A 24,546-nucleotide genomic window follows, 5' to 3' on the forward strand; every position below is an offset into this window, starting at 1 on the left:
TTTCTATGTAAAAATGATAACGTCTCACACTACAGCAAAGTGATCAAATAAGATATGTCTCACATGTTATTCGCGATTCTCAGTTCCTCATATTCTACACTGCGAATTCTTGCTCAGGCATCTTTCCCCTCTAAGCCATCAGTACCCACGATCATATATATTCTTGCTTTTTCGTTGATTAGGCATAAAGATTGTAGGTGGTCGAAAAGTATGTGCCCCTTGTTGTGTTGATGAAGCTTTGCTCAGGAATGCAGGGATGGCTACCTTGTCAACCTTAAATCTTACTAATAATTTACATTCTAATAACTGAAAATCCCAAGGAACTGATAAAGCTCTTTCATCTTTCTGCAAAACGGTATGATGGATACTAAACTAAACCTGCTTATCGTTGTTGCTCTTGTTTCACTTCAATCTCATCTTCAATTTTTGCCCAAGTGTGTTGAGGCCGCCAAAAGTAACGTAAGTATAAGCACGCACCTTCAAAATTTCAGGTCAAATGTTTTTTTTTTTCACCTACTTCAATTCTGGTGCACTTAAATGCAATGTCACAGGTGCATATTGTGTACATGGGCGAGAAAAAGCATGAAGATCCAGCAACAACCAAAATGTCTCACCACAAAATACTGTCCACCTTGCTGGGAAGGTATCATAATTACTCTCAAATTTCAACGGAAAAAGAAAGAATTTGCTTCTTTTTCTTATTGATAAATCAATAATATTTTCTTTGTATTACAGCAAGGAAGCAGCAAAAAATTCAATGCTTTACAGCTATAAACATGGCTTTTCTGGGTTTGCAGCAAGGTTGACAGAATCTCAGGCAGAGGAAATTGCAGGTGTGTTTAAATTTCTTGCGGCAGTTTGTATTGGCTGCTTTGTTTTCTTACAGCAGCTAAAACGAAAAAAGTTACCCTTATAAATTGCAGCATTTCCTGGTGTTGTCCAAGTGATTCCTAATCGCATACACAGGCTTCATACAACCCGAAGCTGGGAATTCATGGGGCTAAAATATCATTCTTCAAAAAATCTTTTAACTCAAAGCAACATGGGTGAAGGAACCATAATTGGTGTAATAGACTCAGGTAATAAACCTCTGCATTAATTGAAGTCTTGAAACAAAAAAAAAACAAAGGCTCCTAAACTTGGATAAATTTGGAAAACGTGCTTGCAGGAGTCTGGCCAGAATCTGAGAGTTTCAAGGATAGGGGCATGGGTCCAATTCCATCTCGTTGGAAAGGAATATGCCAAGAGGGACAGCTGTTCAACTCCTCAAATTGCAACAAGAAACTTATTGGAGCTCGCTGGTTCATCAAAGGAATCTTGGCTCAAATCCAAACGCCCATTAATATAAGTAATGGAGAGGAGTTTCTATCGGCAAGAGATAATTCTGGGCATGGCACCCATACAGCTTCCACAGCAGCTGGTAATTTTGTAGAAAACGCAAATTATGATGGACTAGCTGCAGGTTTGGCCAGGGGAGGAGCTCCTCGAGCTCACTTGGCAGTTTATAAGGCTTGTTGGGCATTTGAACGTGGAGGGTGCACTGATGCTGATCTTCTGAAAGCATTTGACAAAGCCATACAAGATGGAGTAGATATCCTATCCGTGTCCGTTGGCAATTCTATACCTTTGTACTTCTATGTGGATCAACGTAACTCGATTGCAATCGGTTCCTTCCATGCAACGGCAAAAGGCATTACCGTAGCTTGCTCAGCAGGGAATGATGGTCCGACGGCAATGACAGTTGAGAACACTGCTCCCTGGATTATCAATGTTGCAGCTACTACCGTAGACAGGGCCTTCGCAACAGCCATTACACTTGGAAATAACCTCACTCTCTGGGTAAATGGTCATTAGCAGTAGATTAGTCAAACAATGCAATCCTTTATGAGCCCTTTTGTTGTTATTATCTCGTGTCTCGCAGGGGCAATCCGTTGACACTGGAATACATAACCATGGGTTCACTGGCATTACATTCTCTGATCGCATTGCTGCAAACTCCAGTGATGATTCAGCGTCAGTCCTCTCTTTTGGTGTTGCTGTATGAGATTTATATTTCTTTTTTCCTACATCCTGTGTGATATATTACTTCTTCCAGCCAGGACTGCCAACCAGGAAGTCTCAATGCAACGTTAGCAGCAGGGAAAATCATACTCTGTTTTGCACAATCAAGTACACAGGACATGCCTTCTGCGGCAGTTTCTGTGGTGGAAGCAGGAGGGGTTGGGCTTATTTTTGCACAGTATAGGAGTGATGGGCTTGGCTCGTGCCAGCATATACCATGCATTAAAGTAGATTATGAAGTAGGGACACGGATACTTTCCTACATAAGAAAAGCAAGGTAGAGATGAGTCAAGGTGAAAACCAAATTTTAACATTTAGATTTGTTTAACTTCTTCCATCTCTTAATTAAGGTCTCCAATTGCCAAGCTAAGTATTCCAAAGACAGTTATTGGGAAATGGGTATCTCCTAGAGTTGCAGACTTCTCAGCCAGAGGACCTAGTTCAATATCCCCAGCAGTGCTGAAGGTATATGAAACAAACTATAAATTCCTATCATCATTTCTAGACACAATGTAGTGAAATACTTTCTTGACCCTCGTTTAATTCATAACCGACTTCAAGAATTTGTTTGTACCCTTGTCGTTCCTTCCCTCAATTCTTCTTTGATTGTAAGATTTTAGTTTTATCTCCTAAACCCCATGTTTTTCTTGGTCAATCATGGTATAGCCTGACATTGCTGCACCAGGCGTGGACATCCTAGCAGCATGTAAACCAGTTGGGAAAGAAAAAGGCAGTGGATATAAATTCATGTCAGGAACTTCCATGTCTTGCCCCCATGTTGCAGGCATAGCTGCTCTAATCAAATCTGTCCATAAGAATTGGTCTCCTGCCGCCATAAGATCAGCTCTAGTCACCACGGGTGAATCAATTAATTCTGCTTCCCATCTTTAAATTTTCGTTTATTTTAAAAACACAGGATCTTTTGACTCCAAAAGTGTGACCATTAGTGCAAAACTGCAGCTTCCCAAACAAGAACAGATGGGTCAAATATAGCAGAGGAGGGCTCAACTCGTAAGGCAGCAGACCCATTTGATATAGGTGGTGGACTTGTAAATCCTAACAAGGCAGTTGATCCAGGGCTCATCTATGACGCTGGAACAGAGGATTATGTCCAGTTCCTTTGCGGTACTGGCTACAGCAGCAAGGCAGTCACAGGTTTAACCCAGACCCAAGTCAACTGCACCAAAAGCAGAATTAAGGTGCTGAACCTCAACCTTCCGTCCATCACCGTTCCAAACCTCAAAAGGAAAGTAACAGTGACGAGAACGGTAACAAATGTCGGACCCGTTGATTCAGTGTATAAAGCCATAATGCAAGCTCCACAAGGCATAAAGGTGAAAGTAGAGCCCCAAATATTAAGCTTCAACAAAACCACCCAAATTCTACCCTTTAAAGTAACCTTCTTTTCGACTAAGAGAGTATATGGTGATTACAGATTTGGGAGCCTGATTTGGACAGATAGCAAGCATATTGTCCGAAGTCCTATATCAGTGCGAGCTATTTTGTTTGAATCATACGTGGATACTTAAGATTTAAGATGGCATCCAGTGAAACTGTTGCTACTAAAAATAAAAATTGAGCAAATCAGCTTCAACTTTATGAAAAGAGCTTCTTGTGGCAGAACATACCATGAGCAATTGAACATGGAGCTTATCGATTTAAACATTTCTTACATTCAAATTATTCATAGGACAATTAGCATGTTCTAGACAAGCTTACTGACCTTATTGTTCTTGTTCTATGCCGAAATGCCTTGCTGGATTGTACAGGATAGCCGACGGTCGTTAGAAACCAAAACAAAACAACAAAGCAAAATCAATTACGATGAGAAATTAATTCAATTCAATTCAATGATGAACATTTAACAATCAAGCCGAGCCAGAAAAGACTAAGACATTATGTCAGTAATTATAAGCCTATTGGTTGCAGCAGAACAGGCATGCATCCATCCATTTGCAAGCAACTTATTAGCCTCCTTCTAGAATTTTTCAATTCCGATTGTACTTCAAACCATTCTTGAGTCTTCTATCAAGTTAAAATCAAGCTGTTGAATAAATATCTATTATATCTATTTCTTAATTCTCAAGAATTGCTGATAGATGGGAGTGTACTTGGAGAAGACGTTTGCAATATTATAAACTAATTAAAGCATAGTCGACGTTTATCTAGGTTTGCTTTAAAAACCGTTAATGATTGATGATAGATGATAGATATACACTTTAACCCCCATCAAAACGAGTAGCCTTGTTGACATATCCTCAACTTGTAATTTTATCGCTTGCTTAGTTGGAAATATCATAGAGTGGTCCAGCCATGACAGTATGTCACTTGAACCTCCTCACCCACTTGGAAGCTCTATTATTCATGGCTTCTCTCAAAATATAAAAGAGATAATGATACATTTTGTGTTTTATTTTTAATTTTCTTATAAATTGAGGATTTTTAAAAAAACCTAACTTACTTAATTAACTCTTGGGATTGAAGAAACGATATGTGACCTTAACATGATAGACTTAGTAAAAATTTGAATTCTTTGCTAGTAATCCAAATTTTCGAACGTATTCAATGAAATTGTGATGGCTACGGTTTAATGCTAGCACGAAGGAATCTTTATTATATATTTTACTGAAATGAATATATCCAGAGAGAGAGATACAGGGAGGGGGAGGGGATTCTTAGATGCGGTGCAGCTGAGGAGATTTCAGAGCATCTTGTTCTTTGATTAAAGGAAAATAGGAATCGAAAACACATCACTTTGGTACCTTGTTTTTTCCTCTTTCTAACTATCTGAATTATTTTTTGCGATAAATAGGTTATATCAGTTTCGCATCGTGTTAATAGCACGTCCATATTTAATATATACCCATAAGCATAGCACTAAAGTTAATATCTATTGCATAATTAGAAGTTTGACACAAAAATTCTACATGATTCATGAACCTAACTTGGCCGTCCAATCTATCCAGTCTGGATACAACGTGGATCTACACAAAGGACATGTAACCTGACCCTCATTTACCCATGTATCAAGGCACTCCTTGTGAAACACGTGACAACACTTGCAAAGCGCTCTGATCTCCTCACTTTTCTCCATAGAATCCAAGCACACAGTGCAAATCGTATTGTTCTCCACTTGCTTATCATCTCCAAATCTTTCGATGAAGGTGCCATACTCAAGAACCGGTAGGCTCTTCTTAATCATCGCTGTTACAACTTGGATTGGTACTGGAACTAGTGAGCGAGATCGACCATCCATCACTAGAACATAAGCGTTACAACAAGTAGCAGAATAATAATCTTCTTCTAGTTCTGGTGGTGGCTTGAGCAGACCCAGATGAGTGAATGCCTCTTTGAACAAGAACTTGAAGTAGTTGACCAGGTTTAGCAAGAAGATAGTAGGGGCAGTGCATTTTTTCATCTCCATGGTAAGACGCGAAAAGCGCTTTGCCTTCCGAGACAGAGATCGGAGAAAACAAGGAGCAGGTAGAAGGGCTGAAATAATCGAAGTGGTTATTTATGTTTCCAGAAGTGTTAGTTGGCCAGTTAAAGAAACAAAATGGCTGAGGAGGCAGCGATGGCTTTTTTTGTTTTGTCAGTATACTCCATATGTTTTCAATCTAATGATGCACTTAACTATCTATAACATACTTAAAAGCAAGCCCACGTTGAGACTCTTTTTGGATGACATTTGTCCAGTATATGTTTGGTATTATTTGATTTGTCAATGCATGTGTGGTATTTTCATTATACGACATCTAAAACTAATGCGTGCTGTAGCTATCATTTAATTGAGTCTTGCTCTAGAAAACATCAGCAAGCAAGAAAGCAAAGTAAAAACCACTCAAAAAAAAATCTTACTCTAAAAGTCTTAGTCTACAAAACATCAACAAGCAAGAAGGCAAAGTAAAACCCACTCAAAAAAAAGTCTTACTCTAGAAAACATCAACAAGTAAAGAAGCAGCGTAAAAACCATTCCAACAAAAAAAAAAGAAAGAAAACAGAGTCTTCAGCGACCTGTGAAGCTGGAATCTATCTAATCCATAAAAATCACAGTCCATTAAAACTTAATCTAACACCTTTGGAAGAATAAAAACACCCAGATCAAAAATAACACATTAAATACAAAATAAATCAATATTTCCAGATTCAATTTAGTAAAGATTATTTATTTTTCATGTCACTTATTGCAGAAGACAAAAACATGAATGCATAATGAATACAAACAAAACTAAAATTAAATGAGAATTATTGAATTAAAATTACCTTATTCAATGGATAATTAGAGAAACAAAAAAAAATGTTTTTTTTATTAGAGAGAGACGGATGATACGGATAGTATAGACTTTGAGGTATTTATACAGTTTTTGGAGTGGAGGAGACCTTGCACTTTGTGAAGAATGGTGGCTAAGTTTTTGCAAGAAAGAGAGGAAATTGGTGGTGGAAGGAAGGGGAAGAGAAGAAAAGAGGAAAAGAAAAGAAAGAGGGAGTCGCTCTCGTAAATGTCTAGGCAGGCGAAGGGAATGGCACCGGGTGTCGAGTAAGGGAGAGAGGGTTTAGAGAAACCAGTTGGTTGCTAGGGTCATTTTATTTTAATAATTTTATTGAATAAATTATGTAACTTTTTTTATTTATTTAGCTACCCATATAAATTATGTAGCTTATGAATAATAACTTTTAATATATTAAATTTTCTTACTTTTAATTTTATTTCCCTATTAATTATCGTAATTAACAAAATATGATTATATTAATTTTAACATATATTAAGATATAAAAAATCAAATGTTTTTAAAAATTAAAAATTACTTTAAAAAAATTTTGCTTAGTAAAACATGGGAAAATATTCTTAAAATTATTGATATTTTAAAATAATTATTTTTAATTTATTGTTATTACTATTATTTATAATTTTTTTAAATTTAAAATTACTCTTTTTGGCTATTATTATTTTTATTTATAATATTATATAATTTAAAATTAGTTTTTATAAGAAAAAGACACTCAAAACGGGGCACCACTCGGGCATATTAAATAATATTGCCTCAATAAAGTTGAGGGCAATTCAATATTGTGCCAGCGAATTGTATATCTTTATACTAACGTCTTTCCGTTGGTGCAAAGCAACAAGCAAGAATGAAAAGAAGGCGTATGGTCGTTTTCAAAGTAAAGAAAGTCTAATAGTTCGCGGAATCAAATGAACAGCAGCCGCTGTACACAAAGAAAAGCCACTGGAAACTTTCTATTAAATATATGGCTCCACTGTGGGAATACGACCAACAACTCATTGGAGGAGTAATTAGATTTGATTTTTGCCTTGATTTGGTAGCATCTTATTGACCTTGTGGATAAGGATGGATTCAAAATTTTGTTTGAGTGATATTATTAAGATGATATTCAAAAAAAGAATTTTATTCAAGATTATTATTCTGGCTTTGATCTTAACTTTGGTTCATCTATAATCTGATAAAGGAAAATTAACCAGGTTTTTCCTAGGTATAACAGCATTGAAGGCACAAGCAACAAACCAGAAGAACGACGGAGAAAAATGTGGGCATAGAATTATCTTGACATTGCATGAATGAATTCATACACAGACGAGAAAGCTTAATTAGACTCCCTCAAAAGAGATGCATAAATTAATGAAAGAACATGTCCACGCTACTAATCTAATACGAAACTGAACTGAATTTCCTAGACAACTCCAAAATCTACTCTTTTGGAGCAATGCCAAAGCAAGTCTTTTGGTTTTGTTTGTAATTTGACCGCGTCATTTCTTTGTTCATTTTCTTTAAAGAAATGAGAATTCTAATTAAAAAAAAAGAGTTTTCTAAGAGAGAAAGAGGACATATGAGAGAGAGAAAAAAAGATAAAAAATTAATGAATGAGAAACAATAAGTTTTGAAACCAAATAAGTCATAGTGTCATTACCAAAGAGAAGATGCATGACATAATATCGTAGAAAGGGAAGGAAAAGGGACATTTATTGGGGCCGGGAGATTTTCATTCTGAAGTTTAGATTCCATTTCTTTGTTTTTTTCCTTATTAATTTTTTTATATATAGTAAAAAAATAAAAAAACTCAATACATCATTTTAAATCAAGAAACACTTATACTATAAAATTGTACTAAAACTAGATGGTGGAGAATTCATAATATATAATTTTAAGGGAAAATTCTTATGATGAGTGGCCATCCAATCCACACATTGATTTACTTCACGAAAAAATTAAAAAAAAAACATTTGAATATACTAATTACCTAGAAAAAAACAGATAAATTAATTCCCACTAGTAATAAACAAATAAATGGTAAAAGACACATAGAAACAACCCTTTAATTTATGAATTTGCTTCCATCACATAAACATTTACAATTTCAAAACTCATAAGCAAGTCTACATGACCCATTGAATCTGCTACAGTGTGGAACGGCAGAGAGGACAAGTAACCTGATCTTTGTTAACCCATGTATCCAGACACTCTCTATGAAACAAGTGAGAACAGTTGCTAAGCTCTCTGATCTCGTCCCTTTTCTCTATATAATTCAAGCATACAGCGCATATGACATCATCTTCATCACCATGATCTTCCACTTCGGATCTTCGGATGGAATTGCCATATTTCACGACCAGCGGGGCGCTGTTTTTAATCAATGTTGTCTCGACTTGGACTGGGGCTGCAGGAAGGACGGAAGGAGATCGGTTGTCCATTGAAAGTACATAGTTTGTGGGATATGGATCGGCAGAATGAGCTTCTTCTGTTGGGTTGAGCAGACCCAGGTGAACAAGTGCCTCTTCTAACATGAATGCGAAACGAGTTAGGAGATCAAACAAGAGTGTTAAAAGAAAGGAATTCATATTTGTTGTCTTCACGACAACACAGGGAAAGCACAGGCCTCCCATTAATTCCCTTTTCTCACTTACCAGAGACAGATTGTAGAAAATAGGATCACCTACGTAGATAAAATAACTGGGCAAATGAAGTGGTTAGGTATCCTAAAAAGCTCAGGGTTTTAGGGTTTCCTTGAACCACAAGTGATCTACATATAATTGAAATGCAGAGAAAGCAAAAGCTTTTGTTTCAATTATGTTGTAGGCGTTGTCAGCCGCGTAAAGCCACCAAAACAAGGACTTTAAATTCTAATAGGTTTACAATTTTATAATAATAATATAATTAATTACATTCAAAATATATAAAAATTAAGATAATCAATTAAATATCTACTTTTTTTTTCTTATGCTTAAGAAATATCTATTTTCTCTCACTTTCACATTTTTATGATTTTTTCATTATTTATCTCATTTTTAATTAAAAACATGTAAAAATCAAAATAATTAATTAAATGACATATTCTCTCACTTTCCTAATTATTTGATTAACAAATATCAATTTTTTATCACTTCCCAATTCTCTTAATATTAATTCTCAACTATTTCTTTCATTCCCAATCTAACTAAGAATAATATGTATTCAATGATTTTCAACCATTATTTTTTATATATATAAAACTAATTTTTTTTAATTTATAATATCCACTTATTAATTTTCTTATAAATTTTCTTTCTCACATTTACCCTTTCTTCTTTAACTTCAATAAAAAAAAAACTTCACTTTCTTAGTTTCAATAAAAAAAAGCTTCATTTAAATATTTAGCTTTAGTGTTTGAAGCTATTCAGCCACTAATGGGTAGTAGTCATTCTCTTAGAATGTTAATTGCAGGGGTAAATGGATTACTGTATAGTTTTTTGTGTGGCGAAATAGGGTACTAAATTCTGGCAATTTTTGCTAACCAGTATGTTGAGAAAGTGCTGAGGCTGATGTCTCCTCAGTTCTAGACCTCTTCCCTTCTTTGTACAAGGGGATCACCCCTTCTTCAATGGAAATGAATTTAACTTTTTTTTTAAAAAAAAAAAAAGTAGTGGTACTCATTGAATATTGTCTTCAACCTTGCCACTCTTGGTTAATACTATAATTAGTTATTCGGTAGTGCATGCTTAAAGCATATGTAATTCAAATTCTATTCAAGGCGTTTTATTGAAGTTATAATTAGAGCTTGATGCTAATTCACGCGATCAAATTTTCTGATAGGAGTTGGCGGCCCTTAAAAGTCTTGTAGTTTGCAGATGATATGACCAGATGTTGGTGCATTAATCTTTGCCTTGGTTGGGTCGCATATCTAGTACAACCCGTCACGCATTAGTGTAAATATTTTCTTGATTTTCTTTTCATCTGTTTTGGTGGACATTTATTCATGATAAAGAGAATTTAATGCTTTGAAATACTTGTAAAATAATTTGGGCTTATAGTAAATAGACAAAAAAGGATATTTTAAATTCTTCAATTAGGTTAATACTCACCAATTTTTCTGTGATTGGTAAAATATGGCATTTCTCTTGTAGTGCCCTAATATATGATCATGTTCCTCGACAAAAGCAGAAACAACCCATGATTCATAATTAATTTTGCTCTGAGAAGTCCAGTTGTACAACCGCGGGGTGTCTCACCCTTTTCTAGTTAGCTTCATTCTTAAATCTTCCCTCTTTTAAACCTTCCTCACTGCGTGGCCGGGAATGGAATAGAGATTGTGTTTGGTTCACCAAATGTTCATTATCAGAGAAGTCGAAAAAGCCATTATCGATCCCTTTGCAATGGCTATTCTGATTGTACAGGAATAGGCTAAAAAAATTATTAAATAACAATATTTTCAACCAATTTTAAAAATTACTATTTATATAAGATCATAAAATTTATTTATTTTTTACATTTTTTTCTCTCTACTCATCTGTCTCTTTCCTTCTTTCTTTAAATTTTTTCCATCATCAAAAGGCGACAGTGGCACTAATGCTTTTCATGATCAAATTTGGTCATAGAAAGTGCTGATCTTGCACTCCACGATCGAATTTGGTAGTGGAAAGTGCTGATTTGGTACTCTACAATCGGATTTAGTTGAAAGAAATGTCGATTTCACACTCCATAGCCTGATTGTGAGAATCATTGATTTGGTGATCCAATGACCAGATCCAATGACCAGATACTCCATAGCTCCATTACGTCAATAACCAATTGAGAAGAAAAAAAAATCAAATGAATTTAAAATAAAATATTTTAAAAGATTTCATTATAAATTATCAAATATTAATATTTTAACTTTAAAAAACAAATTAAAATATTAATTTTAAATTTTTAATATTTTAAAAATAAAAAATAAAGAATAAAATAATCATATTAATGTTTTAATGATAAATTATTAATATTTTAAATAAACTATAAATTATTAGTATTTTAAAAAATAAATAATTATATTAAAGTTTTAAATAAAAGTTTACTAATATTTTAAATAAATTTTTAAAAAATAAATATGTTAAATTAAAAATCAAATTATAATAAAATATATTTTTATCTGTATATCACATTTTTTTTTGTTATTTCAAAATTATTTTTATCAATAAAATATCGAAATGAGTTATAATAGTGATTTTATTTCACTAACCAAACTACATAATAATTATTTTTATCTTATTCTTTTCACGTGAAATAACCATTTTGTTCTCTCTCTATTATGCTCGTTCACCCAAATTAAAGAAACACCTCTAGCATACCATCTTTCTGTGATATTTTTATTGCCCTTTAAAACCCTTTGCGGTATGCAAATCTGTTGTAGAAGTCATGAGCGGTTTCAATTAAACAATTTTAAAGCCATTTTACTAAGAGAAAAAAGATAAATTTATTCAATTGAAATATTTAAAGTAATTTTTACCCATTTATTATGAAATAAGATTTTGTGACTGTGGTTAAATCATATCAAGAGCTGTAATAATTTTGACGAAATCAAAATCTTCTTATATGTATTATTATTAGTTTTGTTTTTTTATATCTTTTAAATATTTCAAAACAATATATTTCATATCAAATATATAATATATTTATTTTAAAATAATTTCAAATTTATTTCTTATATTTATTTTATTTTTGACATGATTTAAATATTATAAAAAAAGTAAATTTTAATGAAAACATGCAACGGTACCTCCCCCACCCCTCATTTATCTTTTGTTGTAGATTGGACGGATGAAGCCCAAAGCGGTGAGTCCAAAAGTAAGGACCCAAAAGAAAAGAAGTGAGCCCAAGAGCAGTGTTTGGTCTGAGTGAAATCTGGCCCGTTAATTGAGTTCCACCTGAGGCCCAGGTTGAAGTCTTTGAAGATAGGATTCTGGGTTTTATCCAAAAACCCCCTCACTCTCTTTCTTCCTTCGCATCTCTCTTTCCTCCCTCGCCACTCCCTCTCGATGGCAGCCTCTTTATCCACTTTTCATCATCTCAGCTCTTCCCTTTGTCCGGGGAACATCGACAATGCCAAGCTTTCCCCTACTCTTTTTCCTTCCCCCATCAACTTATCCTCAAACCCCAACATTTCGCTCCAATTCCTCAACAAAAAACAATCCCCTCTCCTCTCTTCTACTCCAAGATTCTTAACTGTCATAGCCATGGCTCCTCCTAAACCCGGCGGCAAAGCCAAGAAAGGTTCATACGAATACGTATATGTCTTTCATTACCTTTGATACCCGATTCTGTATTTCCTGACATTTCTTGCTTTTTGTGTGTGTTTTCTTTTGCAGTGGTTGGATTGATAAAGTTGGCTCTGGAGGCAGGTAAGGCGACACCAGCGCCGCCTGTTGGACCGGCTCTTGGAGCAAAAGGTGTAAATATCATGGCCTTTTGTAAGGATTACAATGCTAGAACTGCTGATAAAGCTGGTTACATTATCCCTGTCGAAATTACTGTCTACGATGTGGGTTTCTTTCTTTATTTCTTCAATTTTGAACTGCTGGTAAAGAATATGCCTGAATTCCTTTGTTCATTGCTATCCAGGATAGAAGCTTCACCTTCATTCTAAAGACACCCCCTGCTTCTGTTCTGTTACTTAAGGCAGCAGGTATACTTCTTTATTATCACTCAGTAATGAGTAATCAGATTTGTACCGTTAATTTTCTTTATACATGAGGTCATTGGATATTTAATATGAGGGATAACCAAAACTCATGTCTTCTGGTTTAGTATTGGCTTTTCCCATACGTTATGCTTGATTTTTCTTTTTTTTGGCTACAAAGTTTTTCACATTGATGGTGGCCTCTTAATTGAACATGATCCCCTAAACAAGAACGCAGAAAGTATGAAACATTTGTCTTCACATGATACAAGTGCATAAGAATTGTTGAAATCAGAATATCAGATTATTGACTTAATGTAAACTGATAACCTGATCCCTTATCCCAACGACTTATTTCAAAGAGATGTCCAAGTTTCGTCTTGGCTGTATCACCGGTCTGTGCAACATAACCTTCATTGTTGCTCTTCTTGACAGAGCTGCAGCAACAGTTCCCAATCCAAGGTTTTATGTTGGCATTGCTGACCCTAGTATTATTGTTATGAAGCATGTGGGGGCTAGTGTTTCTGTTTCGTGTACAATTACAGATATCCTTCTATCAATATAACAACAGATTATTGACTTGGCATTGTACAAGTATAGAAGAAATGGACTTCTAATCTTTGTCCCCCGTTCAATTGAGTTACTGTCTTAACCAAACTTGATAATCTGATCCTTTATCAATAAACTTTTGCCAACTCCCATCCAACTGATTTTCCTTGAATTTAGGTTCTTGCTCTCGGTAAAATAGTTGAACCCAGTTATTGTGGGAAGTTTGTTCTTTAAGGGGTTTGAATCCACCAATTTTTTGAATGGTCTGGCAACTTAAACATCTACAAGTTTATGTGTATACCAAGTTGTTAACAGTGACTCTGCACAATAATTAGTGCTCAGGCATTTTGGGAAGTTAAATACCTTTAATTCAAAATACGTGATGTTACTCATGTTATTATAGATTAAAATGCAGTTGGTAAAACAATGGTGGGTGTTTTTGTATGCAACTTGAAAATCTGTCTTGGGATAATAGTTAACTGCAACCAATAGTTGTGTTATGCACGGTTCTTTGACATTCAGTTCACAGCACTGAGTTGAACAGCATTAGTAATTGTGTTGAGATTTAGGTTCATGGAATGACAAAGAAGCAGGAATCAAAAAAATTTTAGATAGCAACAGAGATGTTATACTTCCAAATATGGTGAAAATTTCAAATGTCCAGGTGTCACCATGATAACATTTTTAATTCAGTCCTTATTTTGTATTTTGAATTTATATTCAGCTAGATTATCTGAGATTTATTTGCATCTTGGAGCAAAAAAAATACATTGTGTCATTTGCTGGGCTCTTTATGCTGAATGCTGAGTGAGAGAAGGAGAAATTGTATAAAGATGTTTTACATTGTTGCTGATGCTCAGAGATAGTACCCATGTAGATATCACCAATCTTCTCCCTCTAAGTAAACCTTGTTATAGTTGCATATTGATATGCACTGTCAGCTAAACACACCTTGCTTCATGTTAATTGTTCTAATTGGTAATAAATGCAATCTTGGATCATGTCAAAGTAAAAGTAAACTTAGAAACAGGTGGTACTTTGTTTGATTTCCAATTAGAGCCTAATCTTCTATTGTAGTAAATTTGCTTGACTAAAGCGAAACCAAACTTTGTTTGATGTTAATATGAATTGATTCTCTGAACATAGACCTTGCAACAGTGCTGATCCTTTGCTTGTCAATGGATTTATCTTCATTCTGTGGCCCATACGGCCAGTAAATTTATGATCAGATTACAAGTTGTAAGTCATACAGACATTGTACATTTTGGTCGATCATCTTAAGTGTGTAGCGTTGGGTCAAGATGAATGAAAGTTTTTAACAGCCCTGAAATAGTTATTGTACATAGTTGATTACATGCCTACTTAACCTATCCATAAAGATGAGTCTGTTAGTATCAAATTATGATTGATGGAAGACATAGGAGGATAAATACTATAGACCATTTGTTCCCACGTGGAAAAACGAAGAAGATATCCATCTTTGAAAAATAATGCAGTTTGAATGTTTGATTATAATGTCTGGTGATGTAGGAGTGGAGAAAGGTTCAAAAGACCCAAAGCAAGAGAAGGTGGGGAAGGTCACCATTGACCAAGTACGTGCCATTGCTACTGAAAAGCTACCTGACCTGAATTGTACGAGTATTGAGTCAGCTATGAGAATCATAGCTGGCACTGCTGCTAATATGGGAATTGATGTCGACCCACCCATTCTTGTACCAAAAAAGAAGGAACTGGTGTAGTCGCCTACTTTGTCATCATGATCATCTGTAGCATTATTTACTATTACCATTTCGTATCTCACCTGTGTAAGAAATTCATTGAAAATCCTGATGTGTAATAATCATACATTCAATTTTGGTCTTCTTGGGTAATGTACAGAAGTGTAGTATCTGACTGATGACGATTTCTTATTGGAAAATCTCTTTCCAATTCCCATGCCTCCAGGCCCGGTTTAGGTGAGCTTCGGTGCATTTTGTGGAAACGGAACCGTTTAACGTTATAAGCTCCGCCATAAGCATTAAGCAGTAACCTTGTTGGCTGTTGCCACCACCCACCAGTTTCTGTGATTTGTAGTGGGGCTCCACTTTTCCACCGCTTGTGGTCCTCAACTGAAATTTTCCTCCATGGTATGATGCTGCTACTAATAATTCTCTGTCATTTCTTAACTCTGAAAGAATGCATTCATAAAGTATTTTAATGCAAGGAAGAAATATCTTAATACGGTGGAATCAGCATTTTAACCAGCGTCGTCAATGGAGATACTGAATCTTTTAGGGGGCATTCAGCACTCTTGAGTCTTGACGCAGATTTAGACACGTGTTAAGTGTGACAAAAAAAAAGTAATTATGGTCAGTTTTCGAGAAAAGCAATTTCCGAATTGGAGAGCGCTGTCACCACCAGTGAGTGTCGTACGCCACCAATTATCGAAAAGCTTTCCACATCTGTCAGTCGCGTGCTTTCAATATTCTGCAGGAATTTCTCCTTATCTTATCTCGGTAAAGTTTATATTTTTTATTCTGACCCGACATTGATACATTCCGCCACCTTATTATCATTATAACAATAATTAAAAACACTTATTTTGACATCTTTTACTCTTTTGGCAATAAAAGTAGAAGAATATATGAATATTCAATGCATTCTTAGATGTTAGTTTTTGATTAGGATTTTGCATTTACATGATAAATCCTAAACACAACGTATCTAAGAAAAGTTGATAATTAAACAAGGTTGAAAAATCTATACCATAGGAAGAGAAGAATATTCCGACTTACATTACCAAAAAAGACCTCGAGAGAAAAATGAGGGAAAGGGCAACAATAGGGGTAAAAGGATAAAATCGTAATGTTGTTGACAGGGCTGCAATGAATGACTACCAAACAAGAGGTTTCAATACTAGCATATACTCTCAAGCCCAATCATTGCTATGAAACCCTAGAGAGAGAGAGAGAGAATATAAAAATAACGGCAAAATTGTGGAGCTAAAAGCATAGCGCTACTCCAATCTATAAATAAATTGTTACTATACTAAAGTAATTTATTCCAGCCTCTGTTTCTCCTGGAACAAATTGCTCCTCCCTTCTCTCTTCTTCTTGGCATTTATTGCAATTAACCTCTCAATCTGGTGGAGCCATTGCCACTGGCTACTTTCAGAACCTCTACGCTTCCTCTAATTAAAGGTGCCTTATCTCCTCCTCCTCCTTCTCTTTTTTTTTTTTTAATTTGGTTTTATTCCGTTGAATGTGTTTGGATTCTGGGGTTTTCTTCTTCGTCCTATTGTTTTAATTTTACTTTTCCCAGATCTTTGAAAGAAAAAAAGAAGCCATTGTCACAAAGGCGATTTCTCGAAGTCTCCAGTCAAACCGGTTTTTCTTTGAATGCCAAGACAAAAACTACGATTTTTAATGGTTTCTCATTTTCATTATTTACGGTATCTTAGTGATAAGCAAAAAAAAAAAGAAAGACAAACGTAACTTTTTCACCTTGCGTTTAGGGATTTAGTTATCAAAGAAGGTTGAGCAATTGAAAACGAGGAGGAGCAACTACGGAAGGTAATTCTGTTTTCATTTATTTAATAACTCAACTGATTCTTTTGAAAATTCTTAATTTTAATGTGATAAGTGAATTTTTTTTCCCTTTGAAATTGATTCTGAATAATCATCTTTTGTAATCTCTGCTTATCTTTGTTTGATTCTAGAATTTAGAACTGCTACAAGCATATATACATACAAGTATATTTATGGGTGTATGTACGCATGCATGAGTGTGAAAATATGTATAGAAAATTCCCTTGTGAAGTTTCTACTGATTCAAATAAGATGTGGGTTGCAATTGTGATGTATGGAGCTGAGTTTGTTTGAATGATTTTTATTTTTTATAATTCTAGAATCCTCAGACTTAAAGTCTTCCTTTTCTCTTATTTCTGTCCCCTGTTTTAATAAAAGGCTTTTGAGGCTAAATATGTGTGGCTGTCTTTTAAAGAAAGAGAAACACCAATGCAATATGTATCGAATCTGATAAGAGTTTCCCTTTTGCCTGTCACCTGCATCTCTGCAACTTTCCCCAACTTTTGCAATTTTCCCTGCCAACTTTAGTATGTACAATGACTTGGCAGTGACGATGGTGATTTGCTGTTTCTTGATTCCTCCAACACATAAATCACTAGCTAGGATTGCAAATTTTGCTACATTTTAATTAAATTGTGTTGCCATATGTAATGGAAATTCTTACACTGAAGCAATTGTGTGTAAGACGCATAATGAGGGTATTAGATGATGGAGTGTTTATGTAGTGCTGCATTTTGGTTAAAGAAATGGTGACATGTTGAAACTTTTTCTGGGCACTTATACGTTATGGTCAAGGTACCATTTGATCATATGATGGGAAAGAGTGGGAAAGGAGAAGGCTAAGAGAGAATGGCTGGGTTTGATGAGAGATATAGCAAGATTTTTAGAAGTGTAAATAATGCAGTATTTCACTGACACAAGATTTTTAACCTATCTTAATCATTTTGTTGATTCACCCAATTCATTTTGCCTTTTTGTATTGTGGATTTAATAAATTATTCTTCCTCGTGGTTGTTTATATTGTTTTCAGATGGAAGTGCAAAATTCTGAACAATGCAACATAATTGAAATTCGTGGAGATGTGCCAGCTGCAGGGACAAGCCTGGGTGGAAGTATGATTTGTGGAGGTGCAGCATGCGGATTTTCTGATGCTCAAACTAGTTCTAAAGACGCAAAGGAACGTGCAGCCTCTATGCGGAAACTTTTGATGGCAGTAGTGCTCTGCATTGTCTTTATGAGTGTAGAAGTAGCTGGAGGAATTAAAGCCAACAGTCTTGCAATCTTAACTGATGCAGCTCATCTCTTGTCAGATGTTGCAGCCTTTGCAATCTCCTTGTTCTCTCTTTGGGCATCAGGGTGGGAGGCAACTCCACGTCAATCTTATGGGTTCTTCAGGATTGAAATTCTTGGTGCCCTTGTGTCCATCCAGATGATATGGCTTCTAGCTGGCATCCTTGTTTATGAAGCCATAGATAGACTTATCCATGATAATGGTGAAGTTCAAGGCTTTCTCATGTTCGTGGTTTCTGCATTTGGTTTAGTGGTTAATATTGCTATGGCTCTCCTGTTGGGTCATGATCATGGTCATCACCATCACCATGGCCATGACCATAATCATAGCCATGGCAGGAATGATCACGACCACCATGATCACAGTCATACCCATGACAATGAAACACATAATCATGGATTAAGTATAACTTCTCACCATCATCATCATGGCTCAAACTCTAAACATGATGAGCATCATCATACTCGTGAAGCTGACCACACTGTGCCTCTGATTAAGAACTACTCTGATTGTGAAAAAAAATTAGAAAGTGGTGCACCTCGGAAGAAGGTAAGAAACATCAATGTACAAGGGGCTTATCTTCATGTCCTAGGGGATTCCATTCAGAGTGTTGGAGTGATGATTGGTGGAGCAATTATTTGGTATAAACCAGAGTGGAAAATTATTGATCTGATATGCACCCTTGTGTTCTCCGTTGTTGTGCTTGGAACTACCATCAGGATGCTGCGAAATATTCTGGAAGTTCTTATGGAGAGCACACCCCGTGAAATTGATGCCACAAGGCTTGAGAAGGGTTTATGTGAGATGGATGAGGTTGTTGCCATACATGAACTGCACATTTGGGCCATAACTGTTGGTAAGGTGTTATTAGCTTGCCATGTCTTAATTAAGCATGAAGCTGATGCTGACATGGTATTGAACAAGGTTATAGATTATATCAGGAGAGAATACAATATTAGTCATGTGACTATTCAAATAGAGCGCCAGTAATCCATAAGGCAGTAAGTTTTGTAATTTTACTGTTGTTGGCTGGTTTACTTTTAAGAGTTCAATTCATTGGCAATTAAATATAGCATTAGCTATATATCTTCTGCTGATTCATATTACTTAAATATATACATGTGTAGATGGAAAATTATATAATTTCTTGGTTTGCTTTATCTTGTCTACCCAACCATGTCTATGTGTCACGGGGTCATTACTCTCTCCCTCATAAACACGCTTATGGGAGTGTGCAGTACACCCGCCGACACTTTCTCCCACCCTATTCCGGCAACATCCTCATTGAGGTCGACCACCTTGCCTACCCTGAGTTCCCTTGGGTTCGGGCGCTTGGCGTGAATCAGACGAGGTCCAATCCGCTCTGATACTACTTGTCACGGGGTCATTACTCTCTTTTTCATAAATACGTTTATGGGAGTGTGCAGTACACAAAGAGTTCAGGACTTTTCATTCCTGTATGATGTAAGATAGAGCACTTTTTTCGTGATATATGCATCTCGTGTTAGCAAATTTCCCATTACCTAGCAAATTGTTGGGAGGGTGATCCGCAGGCCAGTGGGCTTTCACAATCAGCTCACTCTCTTCTGGCAATATCTTAATGTATTTTGGGCTGAAGCCCTTTATTTTAAATAAAAACTAAGTTTATATACAGTTAGGAAAAGAGGTACTAGTAAATTTCCATGAAAATAGGGCTTATATATGTATGATATTCAATAGTACAAGATGAGAATGGAAGTATGGTGAACATTTTATTGTAAGTCTCACTCCAGTGTTTTATCATGTTCGCTAGTTAGTAACAAAGCACAATTAACAATATTTTTCCAAATAAATCTCACGTGCTTTTATACAACTCCACCACTGAAAAACTGCAGACGCAGCAAGCCACTTGAACACGTGAAAAGCCTGCTCCTTTCGCCAAGCTCTCGAATGCTGTTTCTGTCCTTTCCTTTTGGTTTCCGTTTAAGTTCATCATGAACGATTCAAACTGATATACGCTTTTAACTACGTGGCTACTATCAGGACTTTCAGGGATCACCAATTCCACTATTATCACTTTCCCATTGGCCGGTAACGCTTCATAGCAGTTCTTAAGTAACTCCAGGCATTTCTTGTCGTCCAGACAATGGATTATCCACTGCAAAAATCCCGTGTTAGTCAATAACTCCTTGGGTTGTTGAAGTGATATTACTCATGAGGGCTCTTTAGTTATGTGAAGTACGATGCAAGGGAAAGGCAATAATGATCGTCAAAACCTAACCTTCATGAAAATGGCGTCTCCTTTTGGTACTCCGTCGAACATATCTCCTGCCACATGCTCAATGCCTACAACACAATTAAATTTATTAATCGCCAAACATTTAGAACAATTTTATCTAACGACTTATCAGGAGTTGTAAATTGTTAGTTCAATAGCAAGTGTTACTCTACAGTTCTCTTTTTTGTAGCTGAAGGCTGAAGGTTTTTAAGGGAGCTCAACCCGGAGGCTCGGACTCCTTTAATGGAAATAGAAGTGGCGTGTATAAGAAAGCAGGGGAAATGATGAATTGAAGGTTATATAAATGCTTTGAACAGAACAGAGCTGTGAGAGGAAACGAAGCAGTTGTTCAGACATCAGACCAACGCCAAATATTATTTGGTCTAAATTAATATATCCTAGATGCTTGATATCACTATATGCAACTTGTAGAATGATCATACCAGGATAGGAGGGTGAATTTTCAATAATCTGTGGCAAATCAAAATTAATAGCCTTAATGGCAGGGTACTTGGAAACAATGCTGTGGAGGATAGACCCATTGCCACCGCCTACATCAACCAAGGAATTCAAGCCTTCAAAGCCCTTGTATGTTTTCAGCATCTCTTCCACAAACATACCGTTGAAATCTATCATAGAGCCCCTGAAGATTTCTCCAAACCTCGCATCCTTCCCCATATATTCAAGGGAACTTATCCCATGTTCCTTAAATGGACACCACCCCTCTACGACAGCATCTTTCAAGTGGTACCTGTTTTGATTTCACCGTGAAATATTTTGAGAAATGAAATCGCAACATATAAAGCAGTGATGAAAACAACATTGGAGGCAATAGGCATTCTCAAAGTGTTTTACCAGAGATCTAAAGAGACTCTGTCCTGAAACAAGTCTAACAAAGAAGACAAAGATCCTCCACCTTGGCTCCTGTTGAAGTATTTGGCAACTGGTGCCAAACCATAGAGCCTAACAACCTGGCCATCCTGGTGGTCAGTGACAAGAGAGAAAGTGAGGATGGAGTAGCTAGCTAGAAGCCGGAGGATGCGATCAAGGATCAAAGGGGCATCAGGATTAATTTGAGTCGGAAGCTGGGATGCAATCTGGGAAGCTGAGAGCAGCGCACCAGGACCGTTCCTCTGTATAATCTCAAACACACCAAGTTGAATAGCTGCTTTCAATACCATGGGCATCACCGATGCGCTAACCAGTTGCATGGCATACTGCTGGGCCTGTTTGTCTTCTTCATCTATTGATACTCTCGCTTGGCTTTCCTTATTATTCATGGTGTCTTGAATTGAATCAGGTGAAGGTACCACAACGTCGTTGAAGGTCTCGCAGACCGAAGTTGTCGCCTTTTTACATCCAGTTTCGGTTTTATATTTGCTTTACAGACGACTATTCAACCTTATTTCTTTTAATTTTCTAAGCGCAAATGATGAACTTTCGGTTCAGTGATTTGAAATGACCTTCTTTTGTCATAGTTTCAATTTCAAATTGTCAATTCCAAGCCGCCTTATGCTTGACTGCTTGACTTTTCTCCATCGATCTAGACAGATTTTAATCAGCTATTCAAGGTATCAGGATATTCATTGTTTGCAAAGTTGGAATTGTATACCAAATGGTGAAATGCCAAACATTGAACTTAATTAAAGACGTGGAAGTCTCAACTTTAATGTGAAATAGGAAATCTTGACAATAGATCAAGTTGTTGAAGTTTTGAACATGTCCAGGCAGCATTCTGTTGCAAGTCCTCTCTTCCAAAACTTCTCATAGTATTCGCCATAGGTAAAACTTCTGTAGACTGCAGGGTGCTGATCATCAATCAACTCCATAGCCGGGCCTATCAAAGCATCATTTGATGGACAGTAGAAGGTAGGGATGGATATTCGTTCTTTATTGCAGTTTACAACAGCTCGATGGAGCACACTTTTGTAACGATCATTGCTAATTACCTATCACAGAAATTAGAACTTCGTTAGGATTTTTATGCTCATCCAGGGCAGCAGTCGCCTTGGTTTTTTGGTTATAAGTAACAATCACGGTTGACTCCTTATGTTCTGCACCTACATACACTGCTATGACCACCTAACAAGATATGGTATTCTTAAAAAATCTAGGTGAAAATAACTTGAACTTAGTAATTGTTATCTCTTCACAATAGTGTCCACTGTCAAAGTTCAACAGTTCCAATCTGTCTTCTTCGCTAAGGTTAGACCAAATGTACGAAAGTAGGGACAATTTAAATGCAGTTGGGCCTGGTGTAGGTGGTTTGACATTCTTTTCGTTCAGTGTTGAGGTTAGTCTCTCCTGCCAAATGTATAATTATAACAATTGTTAATGTGACTTTTTGTACTAGAGCTGTTTAAATGCATCTTTTAGATGATGCAGATAAACATTCAATCAAGGGGGAACTTTTATAGTTTCAGTCTGGCGTGCTAGATGCTAATTGACACCCTCTAACATGTTGGGCTGGCAAGTCCATTTCCTCCATCCTGTCCAATTTTGGCCTATGATTTTTTGAACAAACAAGGCGTGTGAAGTTCACCTGCATTTGGTCACCGATGTTGACAATGAAGGTGTTGGGAATAGGGTTGACGGCAGCCCACTTGCCATTTCTTAAAACCTGTAATCCTGGCACGTCATCCTGAAGAAGAATGGTTATTAAATTGGGATCAGTATGGCCAGGCAAACCATAAGTAAGTTCTGGCTCTGGACAGGGTGGATAGTAGTTTAAAGCCATGTGTTGGCCATGCTTGCTTAATGTCTTATCAATATGATCCCCCTTCAGGCCTAAGCTCTCTGATATGGCCTCAAGCAGCCTTAGCACTAAACCTCTAACACGAGTGCAATACTCAGCCACCTCTTCCCTGTCAAGAAGCAAATGTTGACAAATTCAATTACAGTTAAAATCAGAAGCAGAGTTAATCAATTTTTATTAAGAAGATCAAAAGTTAAAAAAAAATAAAAGTTAAAAATTTTTAAAATTAATATATTAAATTTAATTATTAATAATAAAAAATATTTATAATAGATAATAATTTTATATAACATGTAAATAAAAAAATAAAAAAAAACTTTTAATAGTGTTTTAAGAAAATTTTGTTTAGTAATATCTTTTTTAATATAAATAACTAAATTATTTATAAACAAACTTATCATCCATTTTGTTTCAAAATTTTATCTTTCTCAATATAAACGATTAAAAAATTAATATAGTCAACATCTAATATTTTTATTTTATTATATTTAAGTTTATAATACTAAATATTAAATTAGAATGTATAATATATAAATAATTAAATATGATATACATAATTAATAATTTCTTCTTATACTCAAGATAATTTCCTTTCAACTAAATATAAAACGTAAAATATATTAAAAACATATACTCAAAATAATTTTTTTTATATAATTAGGATTAATAAAAATAATATATTAGTGATATTTTAAACAAGAACTAATAATGCAACACTAGAACTTATATTTGAAAATTACATAAATAATAATTTTTAAATTTTTAAAAATTAAAATTATTAAAAATAAAATTCACATAATAAAAAATAAAAAATCATGACAAGTAGGAGATATAACCTACATAATAAAAAAAATATGGTTGATGATTCGTAGAAATTTAAAAGAGAAAATCTATAGAAACTTAAAATATATGAACAAATAGAATAGAATTAAAAAAAATAAATATAAATAATAATATAAATAAATAAATAAATAAAAAACTTTACTTTTTATAATTTCACAATACAAGTACAGCAGAGAAAAGAAAAAAATATGGATAGAGAAATTTAAAAATTTAAAAAAAAATTAAGAATATGAGTAAAATTGAATGAATTTGTAAAATTATTTTTATTATTTTTTAATTATATTAATTATTTAATAAA

At 35.2% G+C, this 24,546-nt stretch overlaps 6 protein-coding genes across 9 annotated transcripts in view; 3 read left to right on the forward strand and 3 right to left on the reverse strand.

The window, feature by feature from the left end:
* LOC110414719 (subtilisin-like protease SBT3.9) lies at positions 1-3,673 on the forward strand. Of its 3 annotated transcripts, none has more exons than XM_021426098.1 (10): positions 1-459; positions 552-643; positions 736-833; positions 924-1,079; positions 1,169-1,839; positions 1,922-2,013; positions 2,096-2,338; positions 2,412-2,526; positions 2,728-2,920; positions 3,022-3,673. In XM_021426098.1, the coding sequence occupies exons 1-10, from the start codon at positions 358-360 to the stop codon at positions 3,588-3,590; spliced, it is 2,331 nt and encodes a 776-aa protein (XP_021281773.1). In that variant the 5' UTR covers positions 1-357; the 3' UTR covers positions 3,591-3,673. The 3 variants fall into 3 exon arrangements, with proteins under 3 accessions (XP_021281773.1, XP_021281781.1, XP_089639942.1); XM_021426106.1 differs by having other exon boundaries at positions 2,433-2,526; XM_089783816.1 differs by lacking the exon at positions 3,022-3,673 and having other exon boundaries at positions 2,747-2,889.
* A 1,320-nt stretch (positions 3,674-4,993) lies between these two features.
* On the reverse strand, positions 4,994-5,485 carry LOC110422628 (E3 ubiquitin-protein ligase RHA2B-like). Its single transcript, XM_089785019.1, has one exon. The coding sequence runs from the start codon at positions 5,483-5,485 to the stop codon at positions 4,994-4,996; it is 492 nt and encodes a 163-aa protein (XP_089641145.1).
* A 6,817-nt stretch (positions 5,486-12,302) lies between these two features.
* Positions 12,303-15,459, forward strand: PRPL11 (plastid ribosomal protein l11). The gene is made up of 4 exons (XM_021431033.2): positions 12,303-12,581; positions 12,677-12,849; positions 12,930-12,993; positions 15,067-15,459. Exons 1-4 carry the CDS (start codon positions 12,347-12,349, stop codon positions 15,273-15,275), a joined length of 681 nt encoding a protein of 226 aa, XP_021286708.1. The 5' UTR covers positions 12,303-12,346; the 3' UTR covers positions 15,276-15,459.
* Positions 15,460-16,451: 992 nt separating this feature from the next.
* Positions 16,452-19,914, forward strand: LOC110409024 (metal tolerance protein A2-like). 2 transcript variants are annotated; one of them, XM_021418238.2, is made up of 3 exons: positions 16,452-16,715; positions 17,030-17,087; positions 18,133-19,914. In XM_021418238.2, exon 3 carries the CDS (start codon positions 18,133-18,135, stop codon positions 19,381-19,383), a length of 1,251 nt encoding a protein of 416 aa, XP_021273913.1. In that variant the 5' UTR covers positions 16,452-16,715; positions 17,030-17,087; the 3' UTR covers positions 19,384-19,914. The 2 variants fall into 2 exon arrangements, with proteins under 2 accessions (XP_021273913.1, XP_021273922.1); XM_021418247.2 differs by having other exon boundaries at positions 17,038-17,087.
* A 156-nt stretch (positions 19,915-20,070) lies between these two features.
* Positions 20,071-22,172, reverse strand: LOC110409040 (O-methyltransferase family protein). Its single transcript, XM_021418257.2, has 4 exons — positions 21,506-22,172; positions 21,094-21,401; positions 20,654-20,718; positions 20,071-20,530 (listed from the first exon to the last, which is right to left on the reverse strand). The coding sequence occupies exons 1-4, from the start codon at positions 21,928-21,930 to the stop codon at positions 20,228-20,230; spliced, it is 1,101 nt and encodes a 366-aa protein (XP_021273932.1). The 5' UTR covers positions 21,931-22,172; the 3' UTR covers positions 20,071-20,227.
* A 136-nt stretch (positions 22,173-22,308) lies between these two features.
* LOC110409049 (protein DMR6-LIKE OXYGENASE 2-like) overlaps positions 22,309-24,546 on the reverse strand; it is a 3,014-nt gene continuing 776 nt past the window's right edge. Inside the window, exons 3-4 of the mRNA XM_021418269.1 lie at positions 23,193-23,514; positions 22,309-22,599 (exon numbers count right to left, since the gene is read on the reverse strand). Coding sequence (XP_021273944.1) covers positions 22,348-22,599; positions 23,193-23,514 — 574 coding nt within the window. The 3' untranslated portion in view covers positions 22,309-22,347. The remainder of the gene's footprint in view (positions 22,600-23,192; positions 23,515-24,546) is intronic.

This window comes from Theobroma umbraticum, unplaced genomic scaffold (assembly GCF_002168275.2).
Source record: "Theobroma umbraticum cultivar Fairchild unplaced genomic scaffold, ASM216827v3 scaffold_30.0, whole genome shotgun sequence".
NCBI lineage: Eukaryota > Viridiplantae > Streptophyta > Magnoliopsida > Malvales > Malvaceae > Theobroma > Theobroma umbraticum.